Source organism: Phalaenopsis equestris, unplaced genomic scaffold, assembly GCF_001263595.1.
Source record: "Phalaenopsis equestris unplaced genomic scaffold, ASM126359v1 Scaffold001307, whole genome shotgun sequence".
NCBI classification, from domain to species: Eukaryota; Viridiplantae; Streptophyta; class Magnoliopsida; order Asparagales; family Orchidaceae; genus Phalaenopsis; species Phalaenopsis equestris.
In genome coordinates this window covers 630,475-651,231 of record NW_018165746.1, presented here as the reverse complement: position 1 = coordinate 651,231, position 20,757 = coordinate 630,475, and the positions used below count along the sequence as shown (strand labels likewise).

Here is a 20,757-nt window from a genome sequence, read left to right as displayed (position 1 = left end):
AATCAATTAAACCTTACCTAAATTAGGTTTAATTAACCTTAATCTAATTAGACTTAACCACAAATAAGTCTAATTAATCAATTAAACATTACTTAAATTAGGTTTAATTAACCTTAACCTAATTAGACTTAACCCATATTAAGTCTAATTAATCAATTAAACCTTACCAAAATTAGGCCTAACCCTAACTAGTTTAATCAATCTAAAGAAAACCTAATTTGAGTTCAGCTTAATTTGAACTCAAGTTAACCCAAACATTAGGTTCAACCCACATTGAACGTAACTTAACCAAAACTTAACTTGAGTTTAACTTAACTTAAACTCAAGTTAACCCAAACATTAGGTTCAACCCACATTGAACCTAACTTAACCAAAACTTAACTTGAGTTTAACCTAACTTAAACTCAAGTTAACCCAAACATTAGGTTCAACCTAAATCAACTTCAAACTTAAGTTCAACCCATATTGGACTTAAGTCAAACCTATAACTTAGGTTCAACCCAACCTGAATCTAAGTCAACCAAACTCTAGGTTCAACATATATTGAACCTAAATCAAACCATAAATTTAGGTTCAATTCAAATTGAACTTAGATCAACATGAACTTTAGGTTCAATCAAAATTGAACCTAACTCAACTCAACCCTTAAAGTCCTAACTACATTGGATTTAAAACCAATTCAACCCTTAGGTTCTACCTACATCGAACATAAATACCTTAAGTCCTAACTACATTAGACTTAAAACCAATTCAACCCTTAGGTTCTACCTACATTGAACTTAAATACCTTAATTCCTAACTACATTGGAATTAAAATCATATTAAACCTAAATCCTTTAATTGACATGTGACCTAAAGAAAAAAAAAAAACAATACAACTTACCAACATAATTGACATAAAATTGATCTTAAAAGACATTAAAACTTAAACTTGAACTTTAATGAACAAAGATCACCAAAAATAACTTAAACATATCTGTTCAGATTTACGAAGATTTCTTGGACGACGCAATCTATGGTTGCTGACAATGATCTTCCGGTCCTAGTTTAAATACTTTTCGGACTAAGTAAATCTGAATACTTTATGGCCCCGAGACGACAGAGCCATAGACATTTTGACTGGGTCGTTTAAGAATTATTCAACCAATGACCAACTAAAATTGATAAATCTGACAACATAATTTTATGCTAATCATGTTCTCTGTTGCAGATTTATTGGAGATATGAAAACAAAATTTTGCTCTAGATTTCCTTTGCATTTTATAGGGTGTGCTAACTTTGTTTTACAGGACGGTATTCGAAAGCGGAATTTCAAGATAACAAAACCAGACAAAAACAGACAAAACAAAATGAAATGACATAAACAAAATGACATGACATAAAAAAAAACTTAAAACTTTTAGGATAATGACAAAACCTAAAACTTTTAGAACAATGACAAAACCTAAAACTTTTAGGATAATGACAAAACCTAAAACTTTTAGAACAATGACAAAACCTAAAACTTTTAGGATAATGACAAAACCTAAAACTCTTAGGACAATGACAAATCCTAACACTTTTAGGACAGTGACAAAACCTAAAACTTTTAGGACTGACAAAAAACTTTCAGGATAGTGACAAAACCTAGAATTTTTAGGATAATCATAAAATTAAATTCCGACACACATTGACATTTTCTTGAGATTGAACAATTAATATTCATCTCTTCAAAATGAATGTTTGACGTTAATCAAGAGTATTCTTAGATAATCATCTAGAATGTAATTAACTATAGGAGCTTGCTCGTATAGAACATTTAAAAGACCCAAACAAAACCTCTGGTTACAAAATTTTCTTGGAAAACTTTAGTAATGACATATTCTAAAGATTTCCATTATAAGTCTATCACCTAATGTTTTCTTTCTCTATCTTCTATTATTCTTAGTCCTCCCCTCTTCATTTTTTGAATTTCTTGAAATTCTGAGGAATTTTGACACAATCCAAATAGAATAAGTCATTCAGAAATTAGGGCAAAGAAATAGATAAGATAGAGATTTGGCGACTCCTCAAAAAGACAATATCACAGACGACACACACCCCTCTTGGCCAGGTGATCCGACCCGCTGGGGGGTGCTCCGATCGCACCACCCACAAACTATCTGAAGTGAGACATTGCATCAGATAGGTACAGAAAATTTTTGTGAAAGAATATTATGCATTACTACTAAAATTCAGTACTAATAACCCTTGGGGCATTTAATGAAAACAAATTGTAAGAATGGTTACAAATCATCTTTGACATCATCTTTATGCTCAGCGCTAGGAGGCATGTATAGTTGTGGTATGTTTGAGCATGCTCATTCAAACATAATATGAAACTTTATGCTAAAAAATCATTTTTTATCACACAAACACTGGTAAGAGCATCGCAGAAAAGTTTGTCTTCTTCTGGTTGACAGATAGTCCGACGGGTTTCACTGCCAACGGTGATTGAGAATGGATACCATTATTGAAGAAGAATGTAGCATGAGACATGTACCGTCTGTTATTAAAAATAATATAATTATTATATTAACTGTAATTTTAATAGTTTTTTTATTTTTTTTACACTTTCTGTACTCAATGTTAAGTGAGACATGTATCTAAATTTTTATACTGTTTTAAAGTGAATTTCTACTTTTTAATTATCAAATACATGACTATAATAAGTTTGTTAATAAAATATTACTAAAGAGGGACAAAATATCATCTCTCCAAAAACAACTTACTCAAAACTATATTCAAATAATTGAAAAAAACCGTAGCGGCTACAGCTACCCAAACACACCCTTTGTGTATAGATCCGCTCAAGCCTCAATCCATAACATAACTCGATTCGGCTCGATTACAATCCTGTGAATCAGCAATGGGCAGGAAAGCTGAGATGGTGGAGCTGGCCGGCGATCCCGAGTTGGAGGAGAAGAAGAGACTGAGAACCCTAGCCGTCTCGAAAAAAATCCTCCGCCGCTCGCCGGCGAACGTCTCTGTCCCTCTCGAGCCTTCCAAGGCCATTGTCAAGCTTCAGGGCCGGGACATAGTGAAACGTGGCCAACGAAAAAGCCGTTATCTCTTCTCTTTTCCGGGTCTCATCGCCCCGCTCTCCGGCGGAAAGATTGGCGTTCTCTCGAACCTCGCTACCAAGAATCCTGTCCTCTACCTTGAGTTCCCGCAGGTAGTTGTCTGTTTAGCTCTAGAAACTCCCTTCTTCCTTTTTTGCTGGGGTTTTTTTTGGAGATATTTTGAATTTTCTCGATTTTTGTGATTTAGGGCCGGATGAAGCTTTTTGGTACTCATGTTTATCCGAAGAACAAGTACCTAACGCTGCAGCCCACTAAATCTGCGAAAGGAGTAATGTGCGAGGATGTTTTTGAGAGCTTGGTAGTAGCTTCTGACTTGAGCTTTATTTTTATGAAAAAATGGTTTGTCTAGTATGCGAGGTGGTTATTTGGTCGGGTATGATGAATTGAAAATGAAAAAAAAATGGAGTTTAGGGTTTTGTGAAATGGACTGGAATGGTAAGCTTCTTGACTGACGAGGTTGCGTAGGCTACAGAATCAGGGTGGATTTAATGAAACCGGATTTACTAAATACTACTGATGCTAAATCCTTACTACAGCCAAACACATATATGGGAGAATCTTAAAGTTATTATGGTGCAGCTGACTTTCTAAGGTAGAAATTCTAAAATCCCAAAACTGTTCAATCCCAAAGCTGAAACCTTAGAAACTCAGCTGCACCATAAGAACTTTGAGATTCTCCCATTCTGATTGACATTGCATGTGTCCTGCTCCATCCATTCTCTACTTAATTAGTGAGAACCATCTCAATCAATCTTTTCTCATTTTATTGTCAATAACTCTTGCTCCCACAATTTAAATTTTATTGTACTTATCTTAAGACGAACTTTTGTTAGATTTGATCCCAAGCCATCTTCATCCCAATCCATTTTCGTATTAATGACCTGTATTTCTTCAACATTACGAAGAAACTTGTATAAAATGATATTGAATGGAGACATGAAGCGTAGTCCTGTGCCTAAGCTTTTCTTTTGTTTAACTAGTACTTTTGCTATGATGTGTAACACTGCTTTTCCTATTTCCTAAAGCCAACATTTAGGAGCTGGATGCCTCCAAAGTTTTTTTCTTCCTATTTACTTGTGAACTATGCACTAAGGTTATTTGCTTTCCTTACTTCTGCATAACCTTTTCATTATTCTAGTTATTTTTGCCCAGCTGTATAATTTAATTATTTTCCTGTAGATCGTCTTTTCTGATGCTTGGTGGATTGGGAAGAAGGAGGAAAATCCTGAAGAATACCAGCTTGAGTATCCCAAGGATTTAAACGAGGTTTGCTTGTTAACTGTTTCCTTTTTTTATTCATAGAACTGTTTTTTTTCCTTAATATGTTATTGTTGTATCAGGGAAAGGATTCTGATTATGATTTCAAGGGTGGTGCTGGGGCAACATATGATGAGGCATCTGCTGCTCAAAAAAGTTCGAAGGAAGAGCCGCCTTCTCCTGGCAATGAATCGGAGTCTGATGGATCTGATGATTTTTGTAATCTCTTTGACAAAGATGTAAAGAAGTCAATTGAAACAACTCCTCTTCGGCAGTCTGCAAGGACATCAAGACAAACATTGAAGTATGAGATTTTTATTAGTTTTTTTGTATGCATGCATGTATGTGTTCCTGTGTGTGTATATATTTTTGGTACTACAATGCATGCTTTAAATCAAGGCATGTTTGAAATTGAATCTTCTTTTTGTTATCGATCATCGTTATTATCGTCATCATTTTCCTTGAAATAATGTTTGGGATTGCCTCTATTAAACATTCTTTTTCAATTATTTATGTTGTGCAACATTAAATTTTAGTTTCTGTGTGTTCAAGTAAGTAAACACAATATCCCGCCAAGTAGATTTCGGTAGACTTATTGTTGGGGTTGGCCATATAAACCCTTCACCTATTATTTGCGTACATGTAAATTTTTTTTTCTTGCCAAAACTGTATATTCTATTTTAATATTGTGTTTATTTTTGTGTTGTTCTTAAGTTGAGATGTGATGTTGAAGTTATAGCTACTGCTCAGTTTCCATTAGATTGTCAAAACTGTTTTTGTATAATGATTGTATTGTAGCTATATAACAAAAGAGTATTAAGAAGTCCTTTTTTTTTCTTTTTTTATTCTGCACTTTTTTCCCCTCCAATGTGCTACGTGTTCAACCCCAGTTAAGATGTCTATTGTTCATATAAGATCCAATACAACTCAATTCTTATTTTTTCTATTGGTAATTGTAATCTGTCTTTTTTCTTTTATATTCATTATTGTATTGTGATCTGAACGTTGACCTATATCACTGCCTTCAGCTGTATCAACAAAATTTATGCTTTCATTTTTTGCAAAACATGGTTAAAATTTTCAAACAAATGTTCACCTTGTTTTATTAAGCTTGAATAATAAGCTTAACATAATGATTGTAATCCAATTGTTCAAAAAAAGTTTATAAGAATCTTTTTTAATTTCATATATTTCATTTTTTGTTGGATATTCAAAAAGCTGATATATTTTTTGGTCTCATTTTATGTTTTTATTGGGATATCTATCAATTTTTTTTATGGCATAGCACATGCTTTGATATTTGCTGAGAGTAGAATGCATAGCTACCATGTAACTTTGTAACTTTTCTATAATTCAGCATACATGGCTGATTTTTTGTAATGAATAATGAACAAAATGGTCCCTAGAATATTTAAGCGTGTTTTTTTGAATCTCACATTTTTCAGGGGTTTAATCAATCTAGTCTCTCAACGTACTAAGTTTGAACTGATTTTGGCCTTATTACTTTGCTGTTTCATTGGACTAAACTTAGTGGAGCGAAGCTTTATATGAGCTATTTTTGACATTTTAGGTTTAATCTATTACTTTATGATAGTATTAAATAGTGAGATTGACCATAAAAGGTACATATTTCTCTAAAGTAAATCTTCTTTTCACTATTTTTTTCTAAAGCAATGTTTAAAATTGTACAATTGGGTATTAAGTTGTTTTCTTTTCATGAAGCGAGTCTAAGCCGTAAGCCTCGCAGTTTGAAATTGTATGTAAAAATAATGGGATAAAAATAATTCATTAAAATCATAACTTATGTTTATATTAAAGAAAAACATTAACATTCTAGCATGGTAAGAAGTTACGTTTTGTTTTTATTATGTAACATTTTTCTCAAAATTAAAATATAACATAAACATCAATTGATTAAATCACCAAACTAATATAAAACATGAAATGAAAGTAACATAAAAATATCAAAATAAGACATAAGATGAGTTTAGCATAGTCGATTTCTCTCACTCTTATGCCCAACATAAAAATTTCTATAGATCTAAATAACTATCTTAAAAATAACAAAAATTGGAGCAACATGCAATAGCATAAACAATTGGCTGTGGCGACAACAACAAAAGCAGACGATCGTGAAGGTGACAACTACTGTAGGAGGAGCAACAAGCAGACATAGCAGAAGCAAAAGGCGACAACAAGCAACAAGTAGCATGCAACGATGCTAGGAAGCTTCACCGGTGAGAGGGAACCTCTTGCGCTTGAGAGTGTGGCTTCGGTTCATATTTGAATCGTCTAATATATGGAGAAAAACCTAAGTGTCAGAGGGGCATGCCATAGTAGAATTGAGGTAAGACACCTCTCAAGGTGCGTCTCAACCAATATGAGGCGACCTTTCCCTGGACCTGCTCAAGGTGTGCGCCTTGAAGCATTTTTTCTTCAATATTGCGACGAGGCGGTTGATGGCCGAAAACTTGCGGCAAAGTAAGTCGGTCAATCACTCAAGCATATGTGTTAAGTAATATGTGGTTTAAGAGTCTACGTATTGATCCCACGAGGAAAGAGTTAAGAATTATTCTTAACAGACAATCTCTAGTTTGTTAACTTCATAAACTTAGCTTGGCATGACTATAATAGGGGGTTGAAATCCTAAAAATTATAACAGAAAACAAGGCGATCATAGAAAGCTGAAAAAGTTATGGTTTTCTTCAAGAGTGTTGAGGCTTGTGCTCTTGTGATTCGGGTATCGTGGAGGCTTGTGGTTTTTCCTTTATGTTTTTCTACGTGATACCAGATATATGTTTCTTCTTTTGTCTATGCCTAGGTCAAAAGAAGAATAAAACTTATAAAGTTAATTTTTGCTTAACCCCTTGAAGTTTCCCAGGATTCTTTTGATCCTCGATCAAGGTTGTCTGTCTTCTCAGGATTTTGCAGTTAACCTATTCGTTCTATCATGCTATTCGTTCTATCATGCAACGGGCAGATTCCATGGATCACAAAAAAAATTATTATCTTAATTAGTCAGACTAGAAGTAAATAAAATTCAAAAGGTTAACCAACAACTTAAAACCATAAAAACATGAAAAAAGCTACATGAAAACATCTAAAAAAATTATGATAAAACCACCACATGATAAAACCACCAACCTTATATCACAAAGACACGAAAGAGAATTTAATCATAGTAGGGAAAATTATAGACAAAAAAGTCATGTAGATCATTATTGCAAGAAACAAAGAGTTGCAAAACTTACAATCAAGACTTGTTCTCTCCACTATGGTAGAAGACTTTTCTCTCATACAAAATTCTCAAAGAAAACACAAGAAGAAAGAGGAAACAAATATGTAAAAACACCCCCTAGAAGTTTCAGCCCAAATAGAAGAAGAAACCTTTATAGGAGAACTCTTTCTTACCAGAATCCTTATTCTCTTATAGTCTCTAGTCTGGTGTGATTTTTCTCATTCCATTTTTTTCTTCGTCGATCGTTCTCTTGTTTGATATATATATATATATATATATAGACACACACACATACACACAGATCTAGTGTGCACATTTCTCTTAAGAATTCTGAATGCCTATCCTAAATGATAATTCTCAATTATTTTTAATGTGAACTCGAAATATGAAATATTCTAACATGTGTCCTCATTTTACAGTGTAAATTTTTTCAAGGCAAGTTAACATGTATAGCTCCCTCACCTTTTTATCCCATGCATGACAGGAAAAATTGCATGCAAGGACAAGAGCATAGCATGCAATAACAAAAATTGATACCAGATAATCTAATATGATAAGATATCAGAACATGGAGATCACTACATGTAAATAATTCCCTCGGGTTAGAATCCATGAAATTCATATGATTCATGCATAAATTACTCAACCGAAAAATACTCAAACAAATTTAAATGAAATTTAAAGCAAATTTTAAAGCAAATTTTAGAATAAATTTCAAAACAAATGCAAAAGTAAAAACTTGCTCAACGCATTTGATAACGCTTGAGCTGCCTTCCAAGATAGTGCTTGGTTTAATGTTCTTAACCTGAACAAAAAAATCTCGCTTCAGGATCAAAATTTCAATTTAGTAATTTTCGATCAATCACCCAATACTTGTTTGCCCTGGAGTTCTTATTAAAATTTTATTTTTCAGTTTTTCTCACTTCTCCCTCTCTATTAAATAACAGTTTTCTAGAGGTTATTTAGGGGGTTTTTCAGATTATCATTCATAAATTTATTTTTCTATATCCAGAATTCTCCCAATTAATTCCCCTACTTGAAGATCATTATTTTTCCTATTAGTTGCAAGAAATGGATCCCTAAAATTTAAATCCGGGTTTCCTAAATTTAGGATTGGGTTCTTCGTGGTTTCTTCAGGTCGAGTTCTAACTCTAATGGGTTACTCTCCTGCATAGGTCTATCCTCCATCTTTCCCATGGGGAACTCCTATGGGTGGCTTTATTGGCTTATTTATCTCCCTCACAATGCAAGGGAGTGCCTTTAAAAAAGTGCACATTTTTTCGTAGTTATTGTCCAACCAAAATCATCCAACTCTGTCTGCTCTTCAGGAACCAACAATTCAGATTCATATTTATAGCTATCCACTACCCCTGACATTTTTTGGGTTTCTAGGCTTACTACTCAACAATTCATTCAAATTCTCATTTTCTTTAGGGTAGTCACTATCCTGGTTATTTTAATATTCTACAGGATTGCTTTGAGGGCTCCACCACTGTTGGTTTTCTACACTTGGGTTATTATTAGTTCAATTGATGTTTTGGTAAATTGACCAACTTGAGTTGTAGGTGTTGTAGTATGGGTCACCAAACTTGGTTCATGTGGCAGGGTGTTCAAAACTCATGTGACTGCTCGCCGTCAATGGGTTGCCATGCACTTTGAAAATGTATAAACTGGTTTTCCTGAAGGTTTGCTACGGAGTGTTCAAAATTCATGTGAAAGTTAGCCATCAATGGGTTGCATACTCCTGAAAATGTATAAATTGATTTTCCTGAGAGTTTACCATTTTGAAGTGTTGAAAACATTTTTTTTTTCGAAAAATAAGTAGATGCAAGAACAAAATAAAACATAACTTAAAATAAACAGGAAAACATCGTGTCAAACCTATATTCTAAGGGGCTGTTTGGGATCATTTTTTTTATTTTTGTTTTTGAAAAATAAATAGAAAAGAGACAAGAAAAATAGTGTTTGGTCATCTGTTTTTTATTGTATTTCTATTTTTTATTTTTTTGAGGAACACTTTTGTTTTTAAAATATTCAAAACAGAAAAAAACATGTTTTTGCCTTGTTTTTAAAACACTAAAATCATTGAGTCCCACGACGGCCGCCGCTCGCCCATCCTTTGGTAATGCTTCGTATAGGTGGAGCAATGAAACAGTCATATATGTCATGAGTGGCAGAGCGTAATACTGGAATGCACGTGGATCTAACTATTTTATAAAAAAATTATAGTTTTTTCTTAAAAAAATAATAAATACCCAATTAAACATGTTTTATATTTTTTACTTTTAAAAATATATAAATCATGGAGGATGTAACGGAGAAAGAAGATTCATGTAGCCGACCCCACTTAGTCGGATAAAAGTTTTTTGTTGTTGCTGTTCTAAAAACATATAAATCATAACATTACTAAATGCGTTTTCTAAAAATAGAAAAAAAAAACTAAAAACAAAAAAAAAAGAATAAAAGAACAAAAAGTGATCCCAAACAGGCTTTAAGTTTATCAACTAAAGTTCTCATGAAATCAGAATGATTATTAACACATTTTTCTGATAATGACACAATTTGATGACTGAAAACTTACCGCAAAGTAAATCTGCCAATCTCGCAAATCTACGTGTTAAGTAATATGCGGTCTAAGAGTCCATGTATCGATCTCACGAGAAAATAATTAATAGTTATTCTTGATAGAAAATCTTTAATTTACTAACTTTATGAACCTAGCTTGACGCGATCACAAGAGAGATTGAAATCTTAAAAATTCTAATATAAAACAGAACGCAATCGTAGAAAGCAAAAAAATAAAAAACAGAGAAATTCTTGGAGTTCTTTAAGAGTGATGAGGCTCATGTTTCTGTGATTTGGGTATCGTGGATGTTGGTGTTTTTTTCTTAATATTTTTCTGTGTGATAGTTATCAACCGGGAATATGTTTCTTTCTTTGCCTATGCCTAGGTCAAAAGAAGAATTAGAAACCCATGAAGTTAAATTTCACTTAACCCCATGGCATTTCCCAGGATTCTTTTGATCCTCTATAAGGTTGCAGAATATGTCTATTTTCTCAGGATTTTATGGTTAACATATTCGTTTTGCTATGCAACGGACAGAGTTTATAAATCACAAAAAATTTTAACATCCCAATTAATTGTACTGGTAGTAAATGAAATTAACCAACAACATAAAATCATGAAAGTACGAAAAAAATACATGAAAAATGTCTTGAAAACCACAATAAAATCGTTAACTATACATCACAGTATCACAAAAGGGAATTTAGCCACTTATAGTAGAGAAAACCATAGAAAGAAAAGTCATGCAGATCATCATTGCAAGAAACAAAGAGTTGTAAAACTTACAATTATGACTTGTTCTTTACACCAAACTAGAAGGTCTCTCTCTCATATACAACTCTCAAAGAAAACACAGTCAATAGATGTTTCAATCTAAAGAGAGGAAGAAACCTCTAGGGGTCACCAAAATCCTTCTCGTTTTATAGCCTCCAGCAGCCCAGGGTGCCCTAGACACGTCCCTAAACGCATAAATATATAAGCAAAGCTCGGCAAAGGCAAAAAAAATCCTTCTAAATTCGGTTCAACGAAACTAGCGATGGTGCGCCAAAATTGGGTGCGAGTGCACTGCGATGCTGGTGCAGATGCATTAGATTTGGAATGTATGGGCGCAGATGCACTCTGTATTTGGTGCGGCTATCGGGTGCGCTGCCTCGGCATGGGCGCACTGTAAAGTTGACGCGGGTGCCTGATCCCGATATTTTTTATATGTAAGGATTTATAAACTTGACACCACTACTTGAATATTTTAATTCCGGTAACGACGCCAAAAACTTGATCACATACAAAATAAGATTTCAATTATATTTTTAAATTGTAGGGATTTCTACGCAAGTATACACATTGTTATCAAGTAATTTAGAATTTTCTAATTAAGCCCGAATATCGATCCCACTGAGATCGATGTTAATCACGACAACTTTTAAGAGAAGTTCCAGTCTAGAATAACACACCATAGCTTGGAAGGTAGATAAAGGTTTGGTTTTTGATTATATCCTACAATTATCACTACAATACTACTACTCCTGAACTAAAATACATAGTGAAAATCAGAAAGTGAAGTCTAATATATTAAAAGTACACTTCCTCATGCAATGAAATTAGTGACACGTGTAAAAATAAAACAAATAGAGAGAGAATATTGTGACAAATATGAACAATTATATTCTTTAACCTCGGTCAAGTAATATAAAGAACATTGGCTAATTAATAGTTTAAGAATCCTAAAGACTGGCTAGGCATGAGAGAGACTAGCCCTTACTCTAGAGTCTCCTTGTCCTCTCACCTGTAGGCTAACATCTAGTATTAAGACCTAAAACTAAGAACCAATTTGGGGTTTTAGCCTGTCACTCTAAAGTCCTCTAATTCTACACCCATCAAAGATTATTCCCTATTTTTTTGCACTCAACTATATGAACTACATTCTCATCTATATAATCTCATGTGATTCTACACAGTTGATTGAAACAACACTATCACGGATTTTACATGTTCTCACAACAGATTTTAACATGCAAGTTGATCAAGCTTATATGTAAATGAAGAAAAAAAAGTAAAATCATCACATTATATTCTCACTCTACTCAATTCTATATCCTGCACCAATTCTATATCCTGAATTCTATATCCTGCACATGCATACTAATTCATTGTAAGAGGGAAGAGTAAGGAAAACTACTCACTACACATGGAGAAACAACATGAATTTTACATTGAACAAGATTTTAAAACCATACAAACAAAGTACTAGATTTAAATCAAAATACTTCTTTGATGGAAATCAAACTCTTTTTGTATAGCAAAAGCAATATCCTTACAATCTTCTCCAAGAACAAAGTGAAAAGAAAAGAAGAAATTCTCATACTTTCTCTTTCTCTCTCACCTTGTCACCCCCTTGGGGCTCACACCCAAGTCTTCTTCTCATCTTCCAATTAGTTCAAGAGTCCAAGAGCCATTTTAAAAACATTTCCATGCCTTATTTATAATTTCCCAAGAGATGCTTAAGTGTCCCTTCGAAAGTGTCCATATTCAATAAATCTTCCAAAAGGTGCCTCAAGTGCCTCTTCAAAACTTCTTATAACTAGGGGTGTAAACGAACCGAACACGAACGAACAGTGCTCGTGTTCTTGTTCGGTTCGTTTGAAATATACTTTGTTTGAAATAGGCTCGTGTTTGAAATTTTTCGTGAAGGGTCTGTTCGTGTTCGGTTCGAATTGTTCGAAATTAGTTCAAATTGTTCGAATCGTTTGAAATGTTTGAAATGTTTGAAATGTTCGAAATATTTAAACATTTTTAAATTTGTATATATTTTTTAAATTGTTAAATAGACAACAATTTAAATATTAATTCTCATATCTTTTAAAAATTGAAACACATCATTTTATCTTTTAAAAATTGAAATATATTTTCATAAAATATATAAGAATTATTAATTAATTCTCAAACTACCAAAATAAATAAATAACAAACTTCAATAAAATTATTTCTTCATCATTAGTCATTACATCCAATTATTTAATAAAATAAAATATCTTACATAAAAAGATAAGAAAAGAAAACTTGACGATTGAACAAGCCTAATTTACAAGTACGAACAACATTAAGCAAGCGTAGATGGCATTAATAATTTTTCTAGTATAATTCTTTTGAAAAATTTGAGCAAAAACTTTGTTTTGTGGATTCTGAAGCTTCCTGTCCCCAAACCTGAGCAAAACTATAATTTGTTCATTAAATAAAAATTTTTTATTAACTATATTGATGATAAAAAAGAAACACAAACCGTGTGTAAAGACGATTTAAAATGTGCACTGTCCATTTTTTAACTTTCCACCATCCCCAAGACTTCCTAAGCTCAGGATCGATTGGTTGACCTTGCAAAGGAGCAAGTCTTTCTAAAATGTTCAAGAAAAGCAGAAACTTATGAATTCTGACAAGTATATTTATAAGAAGCTGCTGCGAATATCTTTAGAAGAAGCTGCAGAATATATTTAGAAAGGCAACAACAATTTTCTCTCTTCTAACCTGCAGAAAGTTATAAATACTGACAAGTAGAAGAAGCTGCTGCGAATATATTTAGAAGAAGCTGCTTTCAAAGAAAATAGGAGAGCTTACAAATAGAAGAAGCTGCTGCAGAAAGTTAGAAGAAGCTGTTGCGAATACAATAGAAGACATGACAAAAAAACTCTGCAAAGAAGCTGCTGCGAGAGAAGAAAAAAAAAGAAAAATATTAATCAATAATGTTAGCATTCAAATAAAGAAATAGCCTTCATAGTTAATACTTCCTTGCCAAACTTCAATATGCATAAGCCCTTTCCTGAAATTTTGTAGAGAATGCACATTGAACTTTCTTATATTGAATATTTTAAATCTGGAAAATTTTGAATTGTGCACAGGGCCATAGCAAAGGATGGAAAAAGCAAAGGACATGGCTTTGTACAAATTGATTCACAAGATTCTGCTAATGCTGCCATAGAAAATCTCCAAATAATCATGAAAAAATAATGCAAAAAAATTCTCTTTTTTCAGACAAATAAAAATGATATAAATCGGGGAAAAGTCCTCAAAAACCAAAAAAACAACAGAATTCTCCTCCGCCAACATGACTGAAATTAACAAGACAAAGGAGCTTAATTTGCTGAAACTAAAGCTCTCAACTTTAGAACTCCATAATTCCTCATTCGTTAGAGTTTAATTTGCTGAAACAAGAGCCAAAACATCACATTAAAGGCTCCAAATAGCAAGTATAAAGAGCTAAAACAACACTTTAAGGGCTCCAAACATCAGCATTTAACCGCCCCCAATTTCAGCTTTTTTTAAGGCTCCAAATCACCAGTATAAAAAACCAAAATAACACTTTAAAGGCTCCAAGCAATAAGTATAAAGAGCCAAAACAACACTTTGAAGGCTCCAAAGAGCAAGTATAACAAGCCCAAAATTATGTTTTTAATGTCTCTAAAACAGGGCTCAAAATAGCACTAAAACGATGCTTCTAATGTCTCCAAAATATTGCTCAAACAGCCCTAAAATGATGTTTTTAATTTCTGCAAAACAGTGCACAAAACATCCCTAAAATGATACTTTTAGTGTCTCTAAAACAGTGCTCAAAACAATCCTAAAAAATATTTTTAATGTCTCCAAAGCAGTACTCAAAACAGCCTATATGTAGACAATATAACCATTGTATGGTTCCACATATGTAAATATAGTAATAATTTATCATATAACTGCTAAACCATTTCTGTAATGTCACAAATTAGTTTTCATGTTAATATATGCATCATTTCTTACGAGTGAACATGTCCTCTCATTCTAGATAAACATCTAAAAAGTACATTAACCTACTTTAATTTATTGGTAAAACAGCAGGATGCACACTCCACTAATTGTAATATAAGCAGATAGATCCCTGCATCATCTAAAAAGTATTGCTTTCTATGAAAAAAACAACCCATAAAGAGAAGCTAAGCATCACTCCATCCCCATATATCTATCTTTCAACATTGAAAATAGTAAATTTGATCCATTATTGTGTAAACTCAATACAAACCGTGTCAACTTTAGCAAACAGAAGAAGTTCATGTAATAAAAATCTATTACAGAGAAGTAACATAAACCACAATAACATTATAGCCATTTTCTTTCTCACATAATCTAATTAATTACCAATCCATGACTAGCTTCTTATCAACCTTAATGAGAAAAAAAACATTTAGATGTGTGAATGATAACATAAACCACAAAAAAACATTTCTCATTAATTTGTGTGCGAGGCTGCCAACCATGTTCATCGGACTATGTAAAAAAGTTTCCATATTATCAATAATGAAGTATCATAAGGTCCATAACACATATGATTATAACTATCATTATTCTAAAAAACGCAAATTGGACTGTAAGATATTTGAAAGTGTGAAAGAAAGATAGGACAATAGTGCTCTAAACATTTTGTTTTGCTTCTTAAACTCCAAAAAAATCAAAACATAACTCATATTCAAAGGCACCCTCAAATCCATCTATTGCCTTTAGCTTTTTTTTGCTGAAATAAAATGATAAGCCTTAATTTAAAATTTGCACAATAGAAACCACTCCAAGTTTCTTCAGTGTAAAAGTGAACAATTTTAAAGTGAACAATTGAAACGTAATGTGGCTAACACAAATTATCTTATGAAGAAGTCTTCAATAGAAGAAAGAATAAGAAGACTTCTCTAAATTTTTCCATAACCAATGCAAATCCGTGCCGCATTGTTGGAAAGTAACGCTTCTATGCTCATAAGATGGATAAGATATCGCTCATAAGCAATGTCATATCCTACAATAACTAGTTGTAGTTAAGATTGGATGCACTCAATAAAAAAAAAAGGAAAAAAATAATGCATATACTCAATCAGTGCCATGATGCATGCTCATCCGTTGTACTAACTTCCCCATCATTTAGAAGTAAAAGCGATTTGTGGGAACGTTGTTATAAAAACAAAGCATTTGTAATGCTTTGTTTTATATTAATAGTAATACAACAAAATAACCTTCATGGAAGTCTCTTCATATGCTGAGAAACACAAGTTATAGAAACAGAAAAACACACCATAAAACACCCTAAAATTTACATGGCCTTTGTTATGGATTACCCTAACAGCTGATAACAATCAAAGTTTATCATGATACCGAAAGGTATCAAACTACCTTTCAAACAAATTTACATGGTCCATTCTTGCCCTTCATTCAATCACAATCACATACCAATGAAAAACACATTGCCAAAATAATTAACATCAGTCATGTTTCTGGATTTCACTCCCAAGATCCCAAATAAAGCTCGGTGCTCACAAAAAAAAGTAGATCTACAGTCAATATGAAGATAAACATATCTGGATTTCACTCTCAAAAACTTCAAAACCTAGGTTTCACTCAAAAAAATTAAATAAACCTAAAAAAATTTCTGAAAATTTAAGCTAAGAATCAAACCTGAAGATAAATACGAAATATTATAGAAAATATTCTCGAAGAAGACGACTCGGTAGTCTTACAAGCAACCAAGCAAGAATATCGAGCAACCAAACACCGAAGCAAGAATACCGAGAGTGGTCTATCCAACGCCGACCAGCCGAGGAAAAATACACTTTATCGAAGAAAAATAGAAGTAGAGATTAGAGAACAAACACAAACAATTAACCCTAAGCTCTCACCGAGAGGAAGTTTTTCATGAACTTGAGAGAAGTGTAAAGACGGAGAGTTCTCATCGAGAGAAGCTTTTCGCGAGTTTGATAGAAGGAGGGTTCTCGCAATCACCGAGAGGAAGTTTTTCATGAACTTGAGAGAAGAAGCAGCCGAAACTAAGCTTCGAGAGAGGAGAAAGAGCGGCGTGAGTGGGAAAGGGAAAACACAGTCGAGACTCGAGAGGTTAGGGTTAGGGCTTCCGCCTGGGTAAGGGTAATAACTAATAAGTCTTTTTATTTGTTCCATTGTTTGTATATATTAATATATATAAATAATATATTATATTAATTATATATCTTATATTATATAAATATATAATATCTATATTACTAGTATAGTATATAAATATATTATTATTATTAATTTATTGTACATTATAATTCATAAGATTTAATTTTTAAAATATGTTAAAATTTTTGAGTATATAATTATTTTTAAATTATGATAATTTTTTTTATATATTTATATTAATTTTTTTTATATTTCGAACAATAACGATTCAAACACGAATGAACACATAACTGTTCGTGTTTGTTTCGTTTAACAAATCGAAAAAAAAAATGTTCGTGTTCGTCTCGTTTGCTTATCAAACGAATCGAATACGAACTGTTCGCGAAAAATGAGCTTTTTTGACAGCCCTACTTATAACCGCCCAAAATTCTTCTAGAAAGTCTTTTATCATTTCCAACGAATTCCCTAAGAGACACACAAAGCACCGCTTCAAAAAGCGTCCAAATTCGATGTATATTCTAGAAGATATGTTGAAAACCGTTTTTGACGCTTAAGCACCGATTTTGGGCGCAGCGCCCTCCTCTCTATCTGGTGGCACAGACACTTAAGTCCCTGGTTTCGGCCCCCATGGCTTCGGTGTGCCACGGTTCGACTCAATTTGCTTCAGTTTGTTATGTTTTGGTCTATTTTTGTTCATTTTGCTCCAATCACTACAAATATTTCAATTTGATGTGCCTACAACCAACAAACACTAGAAAACATACCTTTATCGTGCAATATCATTATAAAATATAACATAAAAAATAGTATATTTTTAGGCACATCAGTGCCCTGTATCAAATTTAGCCATTATGTGCCTAAATTCATCCTCTTTCGTTCCAAAACCACATCTGATCTGTCATCTGCATAAATTAGACACAAATACCTTTCTCAAGCGTATTATCATGATAAATAAGAGAATTAACAGGGTATTTAATGCAATAAAAATCACGTAAATTTACCTTGTCTCAGCGGTCCTCCAGATTACACAATTTTAAACAGTGGTCTAAAGTAATTGCAAAACAAGACGATATGACTAAATTAATTTAAATTTGATGAGTTAAGGGACTAAGTTCAATATCTGAAAAGATTTGGAGCCCATTTTAACATTGGCACGCCTAAAAAATCTAGGGATCCTTTTGATAATTTACCTTTATTTATGCTATATTTGCCTAGTATCTTTATGCTATCATTTTATGATTTCATTTTTTATACACAGAAACTTTTGGTTGGTATTTCTAGATATGTGGACTTGTGCTACTTTATTCAAAGCACCGGCTATATATTATAAGTTCGATGTTTATGATTGATTGATGTTTTATGGTATAGAATAATCAAGACATGTTTGTATTTGTACGCCTTCAAGCATGCTTTGTCTTTTGTTTTGATTACATAGAAAAAACAAATTGCAAGAAAAAACGAACAATTTTCTTTTCTTTTATCTTCTCGTGTTCAAAATTTGTGGCAGGGTTAGTTATGCAGAATCTTCTTCTGAGAAGGATTCTACTGATAGTGATACTGAGACAACTAAAGCTGATGAGTTGAAGATCAATGCTGAAGCTGATACAAAGCCAAAGGTCCAGCTTTCAGAAATATCCATATTTTATTTTTAGTCTATATTGCTGTTTGCATAGCTTAACTGGTTATTTACCAAGTGCTGCATGCATTTTTAATTCTTAGTTCATTGTTATCTACTTCCATGATTTTGGAAATGATTTCTTTAACTGATAGCACAGAGATGATTCAGGTGTAGTAGGATCAACTGTTTGTTCTCCAGAGAATGGAGCAATTGCCGCAAAAGGAAATATATCTGAAGAAGCAAAGCAATCCTTGCAAAAGTCCACCAGAAAGTCTTCTAATAAAAAAGGGACGCTAGTTCAAGCTAGTTTGTCTTCCCTATTTGAAAAAGCTGCTGAGAAGGTTAGATTATTAAAAGCTAATAGTGTATTAGAATTTGTACAAAATTAAAAGCTAATAGAGTATTAGATCTGTACAAATATTCATGCTCGTTTCTTTTTCGGTTATTGCTTACCTCATATAGGTTATTGTTGTTTCAAGGGGATTTTATAGAGAAGCCAAATGTCATGTGAAAATATTTCTCTTGTTTTCTAATGATTCCTCCCTATATTTATTTATTTGTCATGGGAAAACTAAGAACATATTAGTGAGAATTGGCATGCACTTTATGTTTTTGTAGATGTGCTTGTGTTTTTGTTTATGTAATTCATATTTGTGATTCAAATAATTTTGCAACTATTTCTATATAAATTTAAATTTTTAGTTGATTGAAATTTATTTATTTATTTTATTATTATTATTATTTTTTAGGACTTGACGATGATTGTTGATCATTTAGTCATGTTAGGCGACTTCCAAATCAAGACTAGACGACTAGGCCGCCGATAGTTTTTCATTTTATGTTGCATCACTTGAGCAGATGCCCTTCAATCTTATGGTAACCCTCATGTAACCTGAGACAGTCTTTTTTCTTGCAGAAGCTATTAGATAAAGCCCACTATCTTTATCGCTTATTTTGTGTTTACCACTACCTTTGTCACTTATTTTGTGTTTACCATGGTTGGATCCTCCTTAATACTATGCTAGTTGGTTTTAATGCCAGTTCTTTTTAAGGCAATCATCATGCCTAACCGTTGAAAGAGTTTTTGATGTTGCATCTTTTTGAGGGACCTATACAGAGCCAAGTGCTGCTCTTCATGATTGATAGAAAATTTAAATGAAGAAATTATGAAGATGAGGTTAACAGTTTTTTAAATTAGGTGGCATAAAGCCCCTTCTAAGAAATGGGATCATTTATGGTTCTTAGAATGAAAGTCTACATTTAAATTCTTATTTTAGTTTTTAATAATGTTCTGAAATAACCAACAATTTGTACGTTCATTTATAAGTCTTTGAATGCCATGATTCTGCCCGAGGTTTGAAAATTTTCAATTTTTATTTTTAATATCAATATTTAATCCACCAAAAATAAATAAAAGATCCACTGCAGAAAAGAATTAAAGTAATACATTTAATTTTTTTGTATTTAGGCTGTCAATATCTTCTATAAACACCCATCTTTATTACTCATCTTTAAACAAAAGTCAGAAATACTATAAATCAGTAAAAAAACGTTAGACTTTCAAATGTGATCGTTCATGATGGTTCAAATCATTCAACGCTTCTTACTATATCACTTATCTATATTCTTTATATATATATAAAGAATATAGATATATCACATAAAGAATATAGATAAGTGATATAGTAAGAAGCGTTTATATATATCTATATATATATATCTATATATATATACATACATACATACATACATACATATGTAACTGTCATAAGAACACTATCTAAAAATTGTATTAATTAAGATCTATCAAGCAAAGGATTTCTTAGCGTTTCCCGTTAGTACCATAAAGAAGTGAACTGCATCATACTCAACATGCATATACAAACATACTATTGTCCATATCATTCCTATGTTCATTTCATTCCATACAGTATAATCTATATATTATTAAATAATTCGTAATAGTCATTACTATAAGAAGGCATACAACATTCATAATGACATGACCGATAAATAGAGGAATATATAAATCAGA

General features: G+C 32.5%; 1 protein-coding gene across 1 annotated transcript; it reads left to right on the top strand.

The window, feature by feature from the left end:
• Positions 1-2,808: 2,808 nt before the first annotated feature.
• On the top strand, positions 2,809-19,579 carry LOC110033882 (DNA-binding protein RHL1). The gene is made up of 7 exons (XM_020738037.1): positions 2,809-3,193; positions 3,289-3,399; positions 4,281-4,367; positions 4,442-4,662; positions 18,612-18,735; positions 18,878-19,063; positions 19,472-19,579. Exons 1-7 carry the CDS (start codon positions 2,888-2,890, stop codon positions 19,547-19,549), a joined length of 1,113 nt encoding a protein of 370 aa, XP_020593696.1. The 5' UTR covers positions 2,809-2,887; the 3' UTR covers positions 19,550-19,579.
• The last annotated feature ends 1,178 nt before the right edge of the window (positions 19,580-20,757 follow it).

What these genes read in the sequence shown, in the direction of transcription:
- LOC110033882 (XM_020738037.1), top strand. Translation starts at nt 2,888, where the DNA reads ATGGGCAGGAAAGCTGAGATGGTGGAGCTGGCCGGCGATCCCGAGTTG. An exon ending in TCTACCTTGAGTTCCCGCAG is followed by an intron (nt 3,194 to 3,288) that starts GTAGTTGTCTGT and finishes TTTGTGATTTAG; the next exon opens with GGCCGGATGAAGCTTTTTGG. An exon ending in TTGAAAAAGCTGCTGAGAAG is followed by an intron (nt 19,064 to 19,471) that starts GTTAGATTATTA and finishes ATTATTTTTTAG; the next exon opens with GACTTGACGATGATTGTTGA.